The 19,092-nt window shown below is 36.1% G+C and overlaps 1 protein-coding gene across 9 annotated transcripts in view; it reads left to right on the top strand.

Annotated features, from left to right (window-relative positions):
- The window catches only part of COL5A2 (collagen type V alpha 2 chain), a 387,158-nt gene that overhangs the window by 307,816 nt on the left and 60,250 nt on the right, over window positions 1–19,092 (top strand). For all 9 annotated transcript variants that reach the window (XM_042949421.1, XM_042949419.1, XM_042949417.1 and 6 more), the window contains 5 exons: window positions 4,561–4,785; window positions 7,819–7,832; window positions 12,100–12,132; window positions 13,502–13,534; window positions 14,504–14,557. In XM_042949421.1, coding sequence (XP_042805355.1) covers window positions 4,602–4,785; window positions 7,819–7,832; window positions 12,100–12,132; window positions 13,502–13,534; window positions 14,504–14,557 — 318 coding nt within the window. In that variant the 5' untranslated portion in view covers window positions 4,561–4,601. The remainder of the gene's footprint in view (window positions 1–4,560; window positions 4,786–7,818; window positions 7,833–12,099; window positions 12,133–13,501; window positions 13,535–14,503; window positions 14,558–19,092) is intronic.

Below are 19,092 nucleotides of genomic sequence, written 5' to 3'. Positions count from 1 at the left end.
CCTTTGTTCACCCTCTGTTGGCCCATCTTCCTTCCCTGACTTTTTAAACTGGACCAAAGATAAAGGGACTTTGTACCCTCTGATGGCTTGGGGTGGGGACATCTATTTCTTTGAAAGTTGCCAAATGTGTTCTGTTGTAGTATCCAAAAGTGTTGCTATTTCTGTGATTATCTCTGGGAAATGCCTTGACTGAATTTTTGATCGACGTTTGTTCGACGGTCTCTTCTTGGGTTCTAACCTTGGCAAACTTGCCTCGTAGCCGTGTCGGTGACCCCACACCATTCCTGGTAGGGTGTATGTGTTTGCTGGGCAGTCTGAGAACTCCCCGCGTCTCTGATCCCACCCCTTACCATCACTGCTGTCTGCAGAGTGCCATGTCATGGAGAATGAAACTCTTGTTTGACCAAGAAGGGGAATTCCGAAAGCCCTCCTTTGGGCTGGGGCTGCAGAGCTTGTGTCTTGACCTTCTCCCTGAGCTCTTGAGTCTTGGTGAGCAGTCATTGAACGCAAAGGACTGGAGAATCCTGACTTCTCCTAGTGTGGCAAACGGCCCAGGGAAGGGGAAGGTGCCTCTGGGGAATGCTCCATCTGTAACAGCCACTTTGCACCACTCACTCCTGGTTCCCTTCACAGTGAGGTTCTCTCTGCTCCATAGCTCAGTGCTCAAGAGGTGGGTCTGGGGCCGCAACTTTTGGGACTGACTTACAGACAGTGCCAAATGCCTTTTGAGTCTGTAACCTGCCCATGTGTAGACGGCCCCTCTTCTCCAGGGTTCACACTTTGACCTTATCTCTCTGTGTGTAGAGCAGGATAGAAATGTGTGTACAGGGGTGTCTGCTGGTACGTGTGTGTCTACACACCAGCGTGAGTGTGCATGTTGACATGGGCACCTCAGAACTCTGGCCTGTGCCCACGATTTCTACAGCTATAAAATGGTAGAGGAACTGCCCCCTACAGTAAAAACAGTCACCTTCCAAAAAGGTCACAGGCATCCTCCTATGATCGTTCAGAAAACACAAGATTTGAGTGTATCAGGGAAAAGCTGCTCTGACCTGGGGAGGACAGAGGACTTTGGAAGACATGCTCGTTGGCCTATTCAAAAAAGTCATATGTGACTCTAACGAGGGAAAGCAGCTTCATTTGGGGCCTTGAGCCCAATCAGATCTGCTTTTCCCCTGGGGAATGCCTGGTCCTCAGACTGTGCTCCCCAGCCTGCAGGAAGGAGTGAAGTGAGGTGGCCAGAGGGCAGCTGAGGGCAGGCCCCTCAGGAATGCGTTGTTATTCATGTCTCTTTTCAGAGTCCACAGTGGATCCTTAGAAAGGCTGCTGAGCCCCATGCTGGGTGCTCTGAGAAACAAACTGCAAGTGATGTTTCTGCTCTCCTAGAGGGCTAGTTTTCTCCAGGTCTCCCTCCTCAAGGCAACCCAGTGACGATTGTTCAATGCTCCTGAATCTGAAGATGATTCAGTTCTTTTCTTTTTAAAAATTTTTTAATGCTTATTTTTTGAGAGAGAGAGAGAGAGAGAGAGTGCAAACAAGAGAGAGAGGGAGACACAGAATCCGAAGCAGGCTCCAGGCTCAGAGCTGTCAGCACAGAGCCCAACGTGGGGCTCAAACTCACAAATCTTGAGATCATGACCTAGGCCGAAGTTGGACGCTTAACCGACTGAGCCACCCAGGTGCCCCCATGGATGATTCAGTTCTTAAGGTTTTTGGAAAAGAATCCATCCCAGCCCTTTATGAACCAGAGCAGTCTATTTTACTGAAAGCCTTCTCCCCTTGGGAGAGAGAGTCCGGTGGATGACTTTGGAGGGAGGTCTGGCCATCGGTTTGGGGGTGTCACATGACCAGTGACCCACAATCTCCAGCTGCCCTGTGCTGCCAGGTGGGGAATGTGTTCTTTGTTCTGTGCTGGGGCTGAGGCCGGGGGCAATACAGGCCCAGCTGGGGAAGCAGCCTGGCCTCTCCTAGGAGATGCTGTAATAGTGTGCTTCTGTCTTTCCTCAGAACCTGCTTTTTCCTTGGCAGTGAGTGCAGCCCAACCTCTAGAGCGGCTTCGTTTCTGCAGTGTTAACTGATCTCAGGGGTGTCAGCGAGGTGCAGGGGAGGAAGGGACAGAGATGCTGGGGCGGTGGCCAAGAGGACACCCACACCCTCCAGCATGGCCTTTGACCCAGAGGTTAGGGACCATGCCTATCACTTGTGGGTATGGTTTGTTACTGTGTATCTGAATAAAGTCTGAAGTGCTGTGACCTTTTTTTTTTTTGTCAATAAAGACATGAAACAAATAAACAAAATAAACAAAAGTAACAGGGCTTATTTGATGTACAAATTTCTTATTTTGTTTCAGAATAGTCCTGTATTACATGTTAAGTCAGGAATTCTATTTTCTCCCTGGCTTAAAATTCGTGAAACAGCACCAGGTACACAGAGCCAATATTGTTTTGTTGATTAGCTGTGTGTTCTGTGATAAACATCTTTTGATGAAAATGAAACAGATTAGAAACTTAGTGTCTTAGAATCTCCTTGTGAATGACACAGAAACCAGGATGTGGTGTCACGCTTTGAAAGCAACTTTCCATTTGCCATATAGCTGTGATGAAGGGCTAGATGTGTGAAGCCAAGTATTCCATGGAGCAGTGAAAAGAATGTTATCCAACGAAAGCTTTCTAAAGTTAGGAAGATGGATATATGGGCCAATGTCTTTATCCTACGCTGAAATTTTTATCTGTAGTCTGCATTATCATTTGAATATATTTATATGGCAAATGATAAATTCTTTCCATTGTAATATTTTGGTTGGTGACAGATGGTTACATTTATCGTGGTGAGCATTTTATAGTATATGTAATTGTCAAATCACTATGTCTTACACCTGAAAATATAATATTGTATATCAACTATACTTCATTAAAATAAAGAAAAATGATAAATTATCTTATAAACTAATGCATTTTTTAAGTTTCAGTTTTATTTTTGTAAAGTATACATTAATGCTGGTGCAATTAAGTTAGTGAACCATAATTCAGATTCACTCACTCATTCATTCATATCTATTTTGTTGAATGTTGGCTCCCTGCAAGGTATGGAGTCAAGCTTTAGAAATACCATGATGAAAAAGAAAAACTAGTCCTTATTTTCATGGCATTTATGGTCTAGTGAAGGAGATAAAAAATAAAAAGTAAAAATGGTAAATTAATATTACTTGTGATAGGTTTTATGAGGGCTGTGATTTTTGCCTGTCTGTTCACATTTTAGAAACTGGTTAATTAGCCGGCATATAAAACAAAATTAATGAATGGATGGGTGGACGACTGAGTTCTTCAAAAAGTACTGAGAGTCATACTAGTTGGATAAAGGCGGTCTCTTTAAAAAAATGTTTAATGTTTATTTATTTCTGAGAGAGAGAGAGAGAGAGAGAGCACGAGTGGGGGGAGGGAGATCTACTTCTATAGAGGAGTCAGAGAACTGTGGGGGCAGGTGACAGTAAGCAAAATGTAATAGTGAACTCTGTGTGCCTTCAAGGAGGGAGGGCAAAGTTGTGTAAGGACTGGGAGGGAGGAATCTCTGGGCTTTAGATTTTGAGTAGTTGGGAACAGTCTACAGGAATTAAACTAGGATGGTATGATATGATATGATATGATCCACATTGTGTTTTAAAATACTATAGTTTTGTTTCTTAAAAGTCACAAAGTTAAATATATATATATTTATCTTATAATAAATAAATTATATTTATCTTATAATTGTATTGTTATTATGTGTGTAAACGTGTGTATATATTTTCTAAATCTGCATTAAGGTTTTATCTAAGCGTAGAAAAGTATTTGGCAAATATTATATAATAACTTACCATATTGTCGTGGTCTGGAGTCCCCTTAATTAATTTTTATGCGAAGATAATTACTGCATTGCCTTTTTAAGCTTTGCTATTCCTTGAGTAAACACCTTTAGTTTAGCAAATACAGTCCATGAAATGGAACACTATTATTCGTTTTCTACGTTCTGTTTAAAACTAATTTTTGAAAACCCATACACTCTTTTTAAAGTTTTTCTTCACGGTGCAAGAATATATATTGTCATCTGTTGTTGTGGGATTTACTAATCTAAAATTTCTAGGGAATTGAAAATCACATAAAAGTTCACCAAACCCGGAAGTTATATATTCCCTTTTGAACTATTCTTTTCCTCCCCCTTTCAAATGGTTTGTTTTTATCTCTTCTTACTGATTTTCCTATGTTTGGTTATCTATACCTTCACAAATGAAATCTTTTGGGAAGCATTATCTGATTAAATATATCTCCTTTGATCACTTTTTTTTCTTCCCCCATCATGCTGGGCTAGAAGTATAAGCATTTCATTGTGAATTGCATTTTGCTTTGTATGTAAATACCAAATAAAGTAAGTTCATCTGTATATTGCCTCCTTGGTAGGTTACTGCTTAGCCCAGAATTTTTAGAACCCACAAGATGACTCCCCTTTTTAAGTATTTCCCAGATTCCAAAATTTCAGAAGATTACTAACCTCCTTCCCCCCCCCCCCTTTTTTTTCTTATTCCAGAAGGATATGGTGAAGAAATAGCCTGCACTCAGAATGGTCAGATGTACTTAAACAGGGACATTTGGAAACCTGCCCCTTGCCAAATCTGTGTGTGTGACAATGGAGCCATCCTTTGTGACAAGATACAGTGCCAGGATGTACTTGAATGTGCTGACCCTGTAACTCCCCCTGGAGAATGCTGTCCTGTCTGTCCACACACAACTGGAGGTGGCAATACCAATTTTGGTAAGAATGCTCAAGGCCAACTCAGAGCTGGTCCAGTGACTCATCTTTATAGTTGCGGTGGTTTCTGCTCTCAGAATTCAGCAACCAGAGAGAATAATTAAACCACTAGTCAGAGGCGTTTGGGGTTAATGGTTTTGCTCACCCACTTTATGTAACATCAGTGAGAGGGGGGGAAATAATTCGCTGTCTTCTTAAAAACCAGGGGAATTTTTGGCTGAATTTGGTGTTGTTATGTCTAATTTGAGAATCTCTTATACCACTTAAGATGGTCATTTGTTACCCTATCCATGCTGGGTACCTCCAAGATATTTGTTCGTATTCTATGAGGTACATTAATGTCCAAGAGGAGATCTAGAAAACATGCTTATCTTCTCTTGTGCCAAATTTGCTCTTGAGAATGGAATGATTATTTCTAATGTAATTTAATGCTAGAGTACCCTCTCTTACATTGGCTCACAAATGCAGAATGCTTTTAATGATGGCTCAGGAAGACAAGAGAATGGGATAGATTTCCTGGAGAAAAGGATGATATAAATTACTGGTTTTTAAAACTTATTTTGGAGAAAAATGCCTGTGTTTAATATAGACTATGTATTTGAATACATGTGTTAAAGACACTTACATATAAGAGAAATAAGTTCATATTTTGTGAACCAGGTAAGATTAGCATTAAACTATTAGGTTATTTGTTTTAGCAGAGTCCTGAATGGTGACATGCATGCCTCATTGTCAACATAGTGTCAAGGCTTTATTTCCCCCGGCCAAAAATTCCATTGCAAATCACAACAAATTTAATGAAGTATTCAACCATATTTTCATGGAAAAATTAGAGAGTAGTTTACCAACTCTCCTCTTGGATATCATTCAATAGTAGCAATATGCCTTGAATAAATAACCAAACTCAAAGTTTAGCAATATAATGAAGAAGGTATAAGAGAAAGAATTAAAAACAAGACACCTAAGGGCTATCCAAAGCTGATGCAATGTGCAACGAAGCTCCAGGAACAAAGTAAAACTAAACCTGTAGAGATATGTCAATAATATCTTGGGGCAATAATGACAAATTAAAAAAAAAAAATAGGGGCACCTAGATGGCACAGTGGGTTGAGTGTCTGACTCTTGATTTTGGCTCAGGTCATGATCCCACAGTTGCATGAATTCAATCCCCACACCAGGCCCTGTGCTGACAGTGTGGAGCCTGCTTGGGATACTCTCTCTCTCTCTCTCTCTCTCTCTCCCTCCCTCCCTCTCTCTCTCTCTGCCCCTCTCCCACTTGCACTGTCTCTATCTCTGTCTCAAAATAAATAAATAAAAACTTTAAAAAATAAAAAAAAAACAGCAAAATATGTGACATTCTACAAATAGCTGGGTTTGAAAAGTCCAGTTTATTCCAAAATGAATAATAAAAACAGAGTTAGCAAGAGCACTGATGCAAAAATACTCTTAGGAAAAAAAGGTGGGAGAGTTTGGCTAAGTTTACCAAATAACACGCTGGTAAATACCACAAAATGGATAAAAATTATGACCATTTCACCATAAACTAAGTAAAACCTAGTGAAGTAATTTATTAAGAAAGGCCTACATTAGAAATACAGCAAAAATTAATGATGAGCAAGGAAGTGGAAGCAAAACCAAAAACCATCATAGGGAAATGAAGATGACATAGGAAGAAGCACAGGAAGAATCAATACTGCCATAACATAGATAACAGAGCTATGAAAAAAGGGCTTTTGGTTGAAAAGTTGAAATAAGATATTTGGCAAAGATGAATAAGTATTCTTGATAAAGATGCTTGGTAACTTAGTACCAAATGGCATTTCATTAACACGGTAAAATACTTACATTTCAGCATAGAAGCTTCAAAATATTTAATACTAGAATCGCTTTCTCCAAACTCAGAGATAGAACATGGATATCCATTATTACCATTACAATTTAATATCTGAACAAATAATTAGATAAGAAAAATAAATAGAGGTTTAGAAATGAGAAGAGAGGAGGTAAAATGATTAGTTGCATAGAATATAATTGTGTACTTATAAAACTTAGGGGAATGAGGTAAAAAAATACTAAAAAAATAAGTGCAGTGTAAATTTAACAAACAAATTAATAAGTTTGCTATATACAGTCACCCCATAGAATAAATAATAGGAATAAGAAATACCTCATTTATAATAGCAACAGATGGGATAAAATGGCTAAGAATAAACATGTGATGTATAAGATCTATTTGAAGAAAACTATAAGACAGGGGTGCCTGGGTGGCTCAGTTGGTTAAGCTTCGGACTTCAGCTTAAGTCGTGATCTCACAGGTTGTGGATTTGAGCCTCATGTCAGGCTCTGTGCTGACAGCTCAGAGCCTGGAGCCTGCTTCCAATTCTGTGTCTCCCTCTCTCTCTGTCCCTCCCCCACTCACACTCTCATTCTCTCTCAAAAATAAATAAACATTAAAAAAATTAAAAAAAAGAAAACTATAAAACACCACAAACTCAAATAACAACTTGAATAAATGGAATGTCCCATTATGTTTTGGGTTAGGAAGACTAATAATAGAAACAAAAAACAGTAATAGCGGCCCCCTCTGGGGTGGGGGTGAAATGTGGGAACTAGGGGAAGGGAGCAAGATGGAAGGAGATATTTTCACTCTATAATTGTATACCTTTAATGTATTTTTGTTTTTCAGCCATATGAATGAATAGCTTACTCAAAAAAGCATAAAAAAATATAGGATATTGATTGAAAATTCATTACAATTTTAATAGTTAATTTTATAATTTAGTGAACTTTAAATGCTGTATGAATGGTGTGAAGAATATTCAAATAATGTTGGAATTTTCCAAAGGGATGCATATTTTGCCTGTAATGGAAATATTGATCAAAAACAACTTTTGAATTTTGTTTACTGGTAATAGGGAAACCTGTTTAGGTTAAATTCTGACTCCCCAAAAAACCTATTATTGAAAATAAATATTTAGGAGATTTTCAATTACTGTTTCTTCATAAAATAACATATTTATTCTTTCCCTTTTATAGGTAGAGGAAGAAAGGTAAGTTTTACTTTGCATAGTTCCATTTTCATAAATTTCTTTTTTATTCTATGATAACTGTTCACACAGGACTGTGCTTTGTGTATTTGAAAGTCTTTTGTAAAGTACAATTCTTTTGTAAGTACATACCATATAGATAAAAATATATAAACACAGTTCAGCTACTTTGCTTATAGATTACAACTGCCTCTATTTTATTCACTTTGTTAATTTTTGTTTATAGATATTTCTTCTAGAAGGTTGTAAATCTCTTAGGGATTGAGACTGTGCCACATGAGCCTTTGAATTACTTACATGTATCACTGTACTTAGTATATACCTTGCACATATTAGAAGTGCAGTAACTGCTTAGTGGAAGGAAGGAAGGAAGGAAGGAAGGAAGGAAGGAAGGAAGGAAGGAAGGAAGGGTAGGTGAGTGGGTGATGGCTGTTGTTCAGTGGGGTTGTGGTCCTGCTTCTATTGGTTGGGAAGTAAAGATATGTCTAAAAGAATTAATTGAACACTTTACCAAACACACATCACCTTCTCTTCTCTCCCCTTCTGCCATTTCAAGGAGCCTAAAATCTAATCCCAGAGGCAAGCCTTACACTCAAGAGGACAATGTATGACATTGTTATGAGCCTAGATACAGTTGGCCAGTTTAGCCACTTGTCATCTGGATATGGGTAATCCCCCTGAGTGAAGAGAGTTACATTCCCTTGGAATTGTTCTCAGTTTTCTAGGTAATTTAAAAACTGTGGCATTTGCTTCAGTCTTATCCAGATGGGATGGGCACAGGGATCAGGAATGGAAATGGGAAGTCATCCCAAATTTCATGGCAGATATTAGGCAGATTACCAGCGACTTTAAATTGCCTTTACTTTTGCATACAGTAGAACTTCAGTAAGGTGATAAAGCAATGCTACACCTTCATGGTAAATGAAAGTGATGCTATCAAGGGAGGTCCTGGCTACTTTTATACTTTTGGATTAAAAAGGCAGTACCAAAAATTGTCTTATTTGGAATAAATATCAATGAAGCTATTTAGATTTGAATATATGTCAAATGAATAGGTCTAAAAATACCAGCTTACATTTATTTACATCTGAAATTAAATCTGAAGTTTTCCAAAAGCAGTATGGGACAGCTGGGAGAAAGACACACTCAAACCAGCTGCCAATTTACCACATTCTAGTTATGTGCCGCTATATTCATGACTCTGTCATTTATTATCATGTGCCATCAGAACTATTAGAGCAGAGTAATGTTATAAAAATGTATTTTGTGCTTGGCTTATATTAATACTGTTATTATTTATAATCTATTCTCTCATGCATGTTAACCCCCAAATAATTACTGAGGCTTTGTTATATCCCTGTATGAGGCAGATGATACAGATGATGCAATGGTGGGCAAAACACTGTGACTGTCTCCATGGTAATGGCATCCTAGAAAAGTGGCGAGGCATGTCCATGTGGCCTTAAGTGATAAGTAACAGACAAGAGGTAAAATTAAACTGTAATTCACATCTGAATCAGAGTATTTGAATGTTATCTTTCCCAGTGAGTATGAAAATCACATTTAGCAAAAGTTTAGATAAATCTTCATTGCATATAAATTAACTTATTCAAAGCCCATATTATTTTTTATTTTTTATTTTTTCAAAGCCCATATTTAAAAAAAGCAACAAATACTTACATTAGTGGCTTATTTCCAAAATAAGAATTATCACAGAATCATTAGAAAAATTTATCATGGAACCTGATAATGTAACACTGAATCCCATATCAAGTATTGTGGAGCAATAAAAAGTTTGTAATAAGACATCAAAAAACTTACAATTTAGTTGAGAAAAGTACAAGCAAATACCATTCTCCTAAACACAAAGTAAGAGCAAAGGCTGCATTGTAATTGCTGGTCTCATAAAATGGAGATTTCCCAGTCATTCTTAGTGGACTATTTCATTTTTCTCTCTTTGGTTGAAATAATTTCTCCTCACTTTTTACTTGTTTTTTCTAAATTTATTCCAGAAATAAAGATTTTTTTTTCAGCATTATTCTCATAAAGTCCTTTAGGTGTTCGGCACACATTTACCTACCCTTCCTAAATAATTCAAATTCTTTCAGCATCTCAGAGAAAGCCCTTACAGCTCTTAAAAGATGAATTTTTATTACTTTCAGATTATGTTATAAATGGAAAGACCCAAGCTAGAAGTTAGGAGACTTAGAAATGCAGAAATAAGCCTGCTCTGTTTTACTGACCATATGTGTTCATCCCTGTCTTCTCTAGTCTTTTTGTAGGTTGTCTTTTAGTCTCTTGTGTTCTACCTTGAACTTAACTCATATAGAGCTCCCTCCTGCCTCTGTAGAGAAATTTCCCAGGGCTGAATTATCAATTTATTCCTGACTTCCTAATCTTGGCAGTAGAATCAGCAGTGATGATCAGGGTATTGTTCTGCTATTGAATCCATTATTAAGACTATGATGATTGTAAAATAATTTTTAAATATCACTTTACAAAATTTTGTCAGAGGTGGGATACTACTGGAAGGATATAACTAAATTGTACCTATCAGGAGTACACTTAGGAGATCTGGATCAAACACCCAAAAAATATGTATGATCTTTAACCTACAACTTCAACTTCTAGAGATACACCATAAGGTATTAGTTAGAGGTACTACACAAATATTTATAAACAAGGGTATTCATTGTAATGATATTTTTAATTGTAAAAGTGAAAGTATAATCTAAGAGCAAAATACTGAGGCATTGATTAAGTAAACCAAGTTCAGGTAAACGATGGAAAACTAAGAATACTACAGTGTTAAAAGTGGTTATCTCCTGGGTGTTGGGTATAATATTTAATTTCTTTTGTAAGTTTCAAAACTTTACAATATTTTCAAAATTCTCTGTTAACCAATATACTTTTTATAATCAGATAAAAGAGCAATATATGTGAAAATAAAAATTAAATAAAATAGAATTCATTATTCTTTTTTAACATTTTTTAAACATTTATTTATTATTGAGAGACAGAGTGTGAGCAAGGGAGGGGTAGAGAGAGGGGAGACACAGAATCTGAGGTAGGCTTCAGGCTCTGAGCTGTCAGCACAGAGCCCGATGAGGGGCTCGAACTCATGAACTGTGAGATCATGACCTGAGCCGAAGTTGGTCGCCTAACCATCTGAGCCACCCAGGTGCCCCTAGAACTCATTATTCTTGCTTCTTCTACATTTTGGATATAATCCTTAATGTAGTCATACTTTGCAATTAACCAGTAAAAAGCATTATTTCATACTATATTAATGGAAATTAATATGGTCAAGAATTTATTGAGGTTTTCTGTTAGACAAAACGAGGATGTAAAGTAGACTTGATCATAACCTTAAGGAGACCAAAATCTGTTGGAAGACAAATTCAAAAATAAATAATACAAGTAGATACATGGTAAAATAGAGGTATATGAAGGTAGAATTCATCCAATATTATTTTACCTATGTACTTGAAATCATGCTCTGAGAATACAATTTTTGAGAGACTGAAGTTCTAAGAATCCCATCTACATCTGTTATGTTTGCTACATCTATTATAAAAGGCAATTAAATTGTCCAATGTTATTTCCTTTATGTTATGATTGTTTTTTGTGTTATTTTTATCTTCCTATTCAGTTAATATTTTGTCTTGATTTTCTTCAGATATTGAGAATTACCTAACCAATATAAGTATTTTCTTTCTTTCTTTCTTTCTTTCTTTCTTTCTTTCTTTCTTTCTTTCTTTCCTCCTTTTGAAGATGAGCAAACTTACCTCTTGTTATTTCTCAGATTCTTCCATGAGTTTTAAAAAAGGTGGCAAGAGTTTTAGGAATGGCATCTGATAAGTTACTAAAACTAGGTGGCATAGAATATGAGTGTGAAAATTCAACATATCCAAGTTTTGTATTTTCTCTGAGTTTTCAGTCTTTGGGTAGTTTTTCCTATGGTGCTTTGACTTTACATCTTTTTAATCACAAGTATTTCTTGGTCTAGTCAGTTCTTTAGATTTATTCACTATAAAGACTGAAGTTACGCATTTCAAACATTGGATTGATATTTTTGTGTCTTTCAGATGAGTAGTAATTTTTTTCATCAATAATGTCTGACTACTATAAATATTGCTTCTTTTCTCATTTTTGTTTTTTACATTTCTTACATAGAAATTCTCAGTGTTTACATGGAATATTCTAGTATGATATGACTATCCCCACCAAGCTATTATATTTTGATAATTGAACAATTTTTGCTTCATAGGGACAAAAAGGAGAACCAGGATTAGTGCCTGTTGTAAGTATATGTATATATTGTTTTCATGTGTCTTTAAAAAACTTAGCTATAGTATAGTTTTAAAGTTTTGCATATATACACACTCTTGTGAAAATGGATGTTAGTTATGTTATAACCAAGCTATAGTATAAGACAAACAAACCAAAAGAGGTTAATTCTTTAATATACTATTTAATGTTTATTTATTACAATATTCCTGACTTTTATTGTCCCATGACTAAAAATGGAAATCAGGGTTTTCTAAAGTTAAGCATATTATATATGGATGTAAAATGATAGTTAACATGTATATATATATATATATATATATATATATATGTATATATATATATATTTATATATTTATATATTTATATATTTGTATATTTATATATTTTGCATGTTTATTTATTTATTATGAGAGAGAAAGAGAGACAGTGCTAGCAGGGGAGGAGCAGAGTGAGATAGAGACAGAATCCCAAGCAGGCTCCACACTGTCAGTTCCCAGCTCCAGTTCTTACGAACTGGGAGATCATGACCTGAGCCAGAACTAAGGGTGGGCACTTACCCGACTGAGCCACCCAGGTGCCCCTATTTTTTGTGGTATAAATAGTCATGTAATCCAAATAAAAGGCATGACTTAATGTTCCACACTTCTGGATATATATCTTGCCATTTTCCTGATTGAAATTTCATATTGTATAAGAGTTCTTAAGACTTGTTTAGACTTGTACATGATCATAAAGTATATTGTTAAGTGGGATGAAAATTCTTCAACCATCAGTTTCATAGATCTCAAAGGAGTTATCATCACTCTGTCAGAAGAAAAGTATATGCATGTTGATTTATTTGGCAGTGTTTGACTTTTTGCTTTGCCTTGAAATTGGCTTGTTTTTAACAAAGATTACCTAAAAAGTAAACCATTCATATTGTTGTCTTTCATTTAAAAACACTTATGTGTACTTACTATGTCTTACATGCTATTTTAAGTGTTTACAAATATTTGTCTTCATGACAACTTTGTGAAGGAGGTAATTTCATAATCATCATCATCATTTTATAGAAGAGGAACATGAAAACATAAAGTAATAAGTAATTTGTCCAAAGTCAGACAACTGGTAAGGGATAGAGTTAGGATTTGAACCCAGGCCTCTTGGCTCCAGTGTGGTGCTCTTAATCCCTATAGCAGTCCTGCCTCTGTATATGAGAGTTTAAATTAGATAACATCTTAAGGCATAAGCAAGGAGGACATGGGCATCAATTGACAACATCTGTTTGCTCTGAAAAAATTCACTAGGGCTTTTGTTGTTATTCTTATTTGTTTGACTATTGATTTTTCTTAAACTCTATTGAAACTTCATCCTTACAGATTATCTTGTTTATCATTTAGGTAACAGGCATACGTGGTCGTCCAGGACCAGCAGTAAGTAGTTTCCTCCAACATTCATGGTACTCTTAAGTTCTTACAGTTACTGAACATCTTTATGAATATTATATCCATCAAAGGACAATAGAATGAAAACCATGATGCTTGGTTTCTTGAAACGTTTTGTTTTGAAACATCTTCAAGTGTAAGCATTCCTTTGCAGCAATGAATGATATATAAAAGATCATTTCATTCTGAAATTGATGAACCCTATTTTTCCTCCATGTTAGTGTTTTTATTGGCTATGTGAAAGCCAAAATGATCTATTGTTACATTGTTAATTTTAGATTAGCTTTACTCATTAAGACACACTTACCTATTGTTTGGCAATAATTAAAGATAGACTACGTTTATCTGTTTAATGAAACAAACTGTTAATTTCATCTGTTAATGAAATTAAATCGAATTTCCATAGAATTTGAGAAATTATACAGCAGAATAGCATATTACTGGGTTAGCACAAAAGACTACTGATTTCAGGTTTGGATTAGCAGTAGCATTCTAGGTAACTAGACAGAACACACATACATATATTCCCTCAGATCATTGATAATTTAGGGTTTGCACAACTATGTAGTTCTAAAAATCCAAACCGTAGGTTTTTATGGCCATAATGTAGTGACAAAGGCTTGCTTAGGACAAGACAGCAAAAATGATCCTCATAAACTTTGTAATTATCATTCAAGCAATATATTTAGCTCACTGAGCTCCATGATGCTATAATGTAACACTTAATTCTTTAATTCTTTACAGACCTTTAGGCTTCATTGCTAATATAAATAGCCTTTCTGTGTACACAGAGCTTTTATACGCACATGGCTTTATTTTCTACAGTCTTCAACTGAACTGAATTTAAAAAAAAGTGATATTTCTGTTTTCCGATTTTCTTAGATCAAGCAAACATTTAAAATAAAAACATCTGAAGTATACGTGTTTTGCAGACTTAATCATCACTTTCCGTTTCAGGGGCCTCCAGGATCACAAGGACCAAGAGGAGAGAGAGGCCCAAAAGGAAAACCTGTAAGTTGATGGCAGAGTTCCCTTTTCAGTGAAGTGTACCATGTACCGGGTAAGCCCGTCTATACCACGTTCTCTGGATGCAACAAAGAGTTGGTGGCACTGTTTCTCTCTCATCTCTATTAAATGTGACAGAATTCAGGTCATGAAGTGATTGTGGGTCTTTTCTGATTCAGAGGAAAGTATCACATGGTAATAATTACCTATTATCTTTTTAGGTAACACAAATGACATTTCTTTGTCCCTCGTGAGGTCAAAGTAAAATAAAGTAGAAAACCTAAGGAAACATAATGAATACCTCATGTTATTTTCAGAAGTTGTAAATCATGAGTGAACAATGCCAGGAATGTACTGTTGAGATAAAACACCAAAGTTCTGTGATCTGTGGTTGCTGCAGGGATAACCAAACTGGATAAAGGAAAAAAAATTATTAGAGGACTAAATTTTATTTCAAGTGGTTGTACAATGAATTTATTTCCCAAATAACACTCTATCTATTTTCACTGTGCAGCTGCTGCAGAACTATCAAAGGAGTCATTTTAAAAATCAACAAATCCATTACCAGAACAAAGGGAACACCTTTAAATTTAAATGATCAACTTGATACCCTGGAGATAAAACATGAAGATATTATATAACACATGCCAGATGTTTTTTCTTATTAGCAAGTCCTAGGATAGCGATTCTGTTTCTTTTTATATCTTACCCTCAGAAACTAATGTCTTTCTGTATTAAATAACTTGCTTAATTTTTGTATTGCTATCTTTATCTTATGTTTTAATCAGAAAAACTTGTGCTGTTTAATTTTCTGTCTAATGTCTACTAAATTTAACTCTCTAGGTTTTTAGCTTTCCAAATATGTATTTATACATATTTATATGGGAGAAATAGATGAGCAGGAGAGCAACAGACAACCTTGAATATGTAAATAAAGAAAAATGTATTTTAGATCATGTTGCTTGGAACTCTTGCCTCTTGATTCATCTTTGAATACGTTTGACCAAGTATTGCATGATGACAGTACTACAAAATTGGGGCTGGAGTAATGGATGGTATTGGCAGGCATGCAGGTAAATTACAGTACCCCAGGGAAATGGGGCATAGTCTTATATGTGTGCAGTAATGCTATGTTCTGATTATCTTATGCTGGTATTCATTCTTCACTGCTGTTCTACTGAGCTGCTTCATGAGTATTGGTGACCTGAATACTGTTAGTAGCTCTCTAGATGCCTGTCCAAGGGTCTAGAATGACATAAACAGGTAGAAGATAATTTCAATTAGGTGGAGGGTGGTGGCCATGCAGTAACATTGTGCATCAATGTACTTGTGCCCAGGATAATTGATAACACTTAGTCCTAAGTCTAGGTGGAAGTTACTATAGAAATAGTGATTGCGTTTTCAGAATTCCTTGTTAGGATTCAGTGAGTCTGCTGTCACCCTGTCTTCTTTTCTTAACTTAGTGTGTGATATGCTGCCCTTCCTATCTTGGTTAGCCCTGAGATAATCAATGGGAATTAGGGGTGTGTGTGTGCGTGCGTGTGTGTGTGTGTGTGTGTGTGTGTGTATTTAAAAGAGTGAGGAGTAGTTATTTATTTGGAATTAAGCAAAAACAATCCTGGCAGTTGCCCAAATAGGCAGTCTGTTCCTCTGTTAATCCTAGCAAGCAGTGGGATGATAGTTTTTAACAACTGTCTCATTAAAAAAAATGTGTCTATACTTTTGCTGATTTCCCTGGTGTAAATACTTCCACTATGGCCAATTGCAAGATACTGGCATGATGTTACAAAATATCCATTGGTAGAGCATTTTGCCTCAGGTCCCAGGACTTGCAGGAGCTGCTTAACTAGACTAAAGCTGTGGCTTGCACAACGTAGGGTGGTACTGCAATCATAAATACCGTTTTCTCCTCCTGCTTCCGTTACCATCAGACACTACAGAATGCTCACTATGTAATGCATGGTTTCTCAGCCTCAACACTATTGGTATTTGGGGCCACATAATAGCTATGCATTGTAGGATGGTTGGCAGCATTCCTGATTTCTACCCACTAGATGCCAAGTAGCAACACCTGTCCTCCTCCCACATACAATTGCGACAACAAAAATGTCTCTTGATGTGACCAAGTGTCTCCAGGGGAGGGGAGCAAAAGTGCTCAGGATTGAGAACTACTGTGATATAAATACTCTCCGGAAGTCTTCATGACTCGTCAGTGACCCCCAGGACTGTCTCTTATCATGTGTCCTTAGTTTTAACTAAGTAATGCTAGTAACTTCATGGTGACAAACTAGCCATCTGTCAGGAGATAGATAGGGTGTGCTGAGTTCTAATTGCATGTGACACTCAACCTCTGTAGATCTGTTTCTATATATGTAAAATGGGAAATATGCTATATTTTACCAACTCTAACATTTCATAATGTGTGTGTGTGTGTGTGTGTGTGTGTGTGTGTGTGTGTGTGTGTATAGTGAATAAAGTTCCTGAGGACTGAGGTAGTTAGTCCTTTCTATTTGTGAATGTTTAAAGGTCGCCACCTAGTGGTAATCTATAAGTACTTTGTATTGTAAATGGCTGCCTGAAATTAGTACTAGAGTATCTTCAGGAATGGGAGAGAATGATGATAAATAGAATATTTACCTTAATATAAAATGTATGTAATTCATCTCACTTGGAAATATGAAAGTATATATTTTAATGTGTTCCCAAATTATATTTTTGTTTTCAATGTTTATCAGTAAAACTGCTCATGTATTATATTTTTTCTTACTTTCACTTATAATTATGTTCACTTAATTTTGGATAACTTAAAAAATTTTTATTAATTTTAATCTCAATTTGTAGAAGTGTAACTCATGTAGGCTATTTAGAGGAGATTCTTTGGAGACACTGAATGCATCATGAAGTCAATAGAAAAGTGGGCTGTCTTCAGAACAAGACTTTGAAACATGATTATTAATGTTTCACATTAATTAATCACGGTGGAGGGTGGTGGCCATGCAGTAATCACAGATTAATTAATCACAGAAGGATGGAGAAAGCATATGATTTTTGAGGATCAATACCACCCAAACCTCTCTCTATTCTCATTGAAACTAAATGCAGTTTTTGGTTTTGTCTTTAGAAATCTTTTTGGGAGGAGACATGTTTTAGTTCATTTTTTGTATACAATGATACCTGGTTATCAGTTAGCAATTTCATATTTCAGAAACACATTAAAAGTTTTCCACACAAGGCTCTGAGTAGATCATACTACTAACTTTGTCTGTGCCACCATTGACAGTATGAATTTCCAGCTCAGGTTGCTCTTATGTGTATGATCAGGAATCCTAGACAGCAATTTACATCAGCCTCTTATGTCTAATGAAAAGAGTTAAGTGACTCTACAGTGGTTTAAGAGTCAGAAAGCATTTGACTTGATAAAGGATGAGAATAATTTCCTGAGAAATCAGTTTTCAAAGTGTTTTTCAGACTATCTACTTCTATTTGAATAGATGCATTTGCTTATCTTCTACTCTTTTAAGAAATACATATATCTATATGAATCTATACAAATATTTGAATATATTAATTAAATTATGCCACCCTCCCCAAAGCCATCATATGCCAGCTGCCCCCTTTCCCACCTCATCTTGTTTTATATGTCCTCCTTCAGCTGTATCAGCTCATATTTGAATTACTTTTGTAAGCCAGGAGGTGTTCTCATGTTTAGAGAGGAGAAGCTTCTTTTTTTAAACTCCAATTCACTTATCATATTTTTCTTGATCCCTGCTTCTAACTATAAAAATCATATTGACTTTGAGTTCTTTGGTCCTTTCTTTCTTTTTGAAGACTGTTAAGACTCTTCAGGGTTAAACAGACAGAAAATACTTCACAAGACTTGTGGGAATGATGAGGTTGGAGGACAGAACATTTCCAGAACTGAGGACGTGGCTGTTCACCAAGCTGCCTTCAGAATGTGGGTTGGGAGGAGGGTGGAATTTGGCAGCTAGAAATCATTGCTCACTTCTCTGAGAACTAGACTTGGCCGGATCACTGTGCCTTTTCCTCTGTTTCTCATTGGTCTGATCCACCTTTAGGGGTGGTAAGAAAAACAAAGCATGCCAGAACTTAAGTAGTAGAATAAAGAGGATTGAAATGTGAAGATGTAATAAGCATATATCGAGGGTCTACTATGTGCCAAGAACTATACAAAACATCAAAATATTAGAAAGATTAAAAAAGCCACAAATACCAGTCAAGGAGCTTCTATATATATGTACACACACATATGTATGTATATATATACACACACATATACACATACATACATATGTATATATGTGTATATATATATATATATATGTATATATTTTCAGTGGGAGGAGGTTAGGCAAGCACATATATAGTTAACCATAATCTAAGACAGACATGTGAATTTAGAACTTATTGGTTAAATACCACAAAACCAACCAAATAAGGAAGCTTATTCTAGAATACTGGTGAACTCAATAAAATTTTATAATTATTCCAAGACAGCTCATTACTGGGGATTTAACACATCA

The sequence above is a fragment of the Panthera leo genome, chromosome C1, assembly GCF_018350215.1.
Source record: "Panthera leo isolate Ple1 chromosome C1, P.leo_Ple1_pat1.1, whole genome shotgun sequence".
Lineage (NCBI taxonomy): Eukaryota > Metazoa > Chordata > Mammalia > Carnivora > Felidae > Panthera > Panthera leo.
The sequence above is the reverse complement of the archived record's forward strand: the minus strand, read 5'-3'. Positions and strand labels throughout refer to the sequence as shown.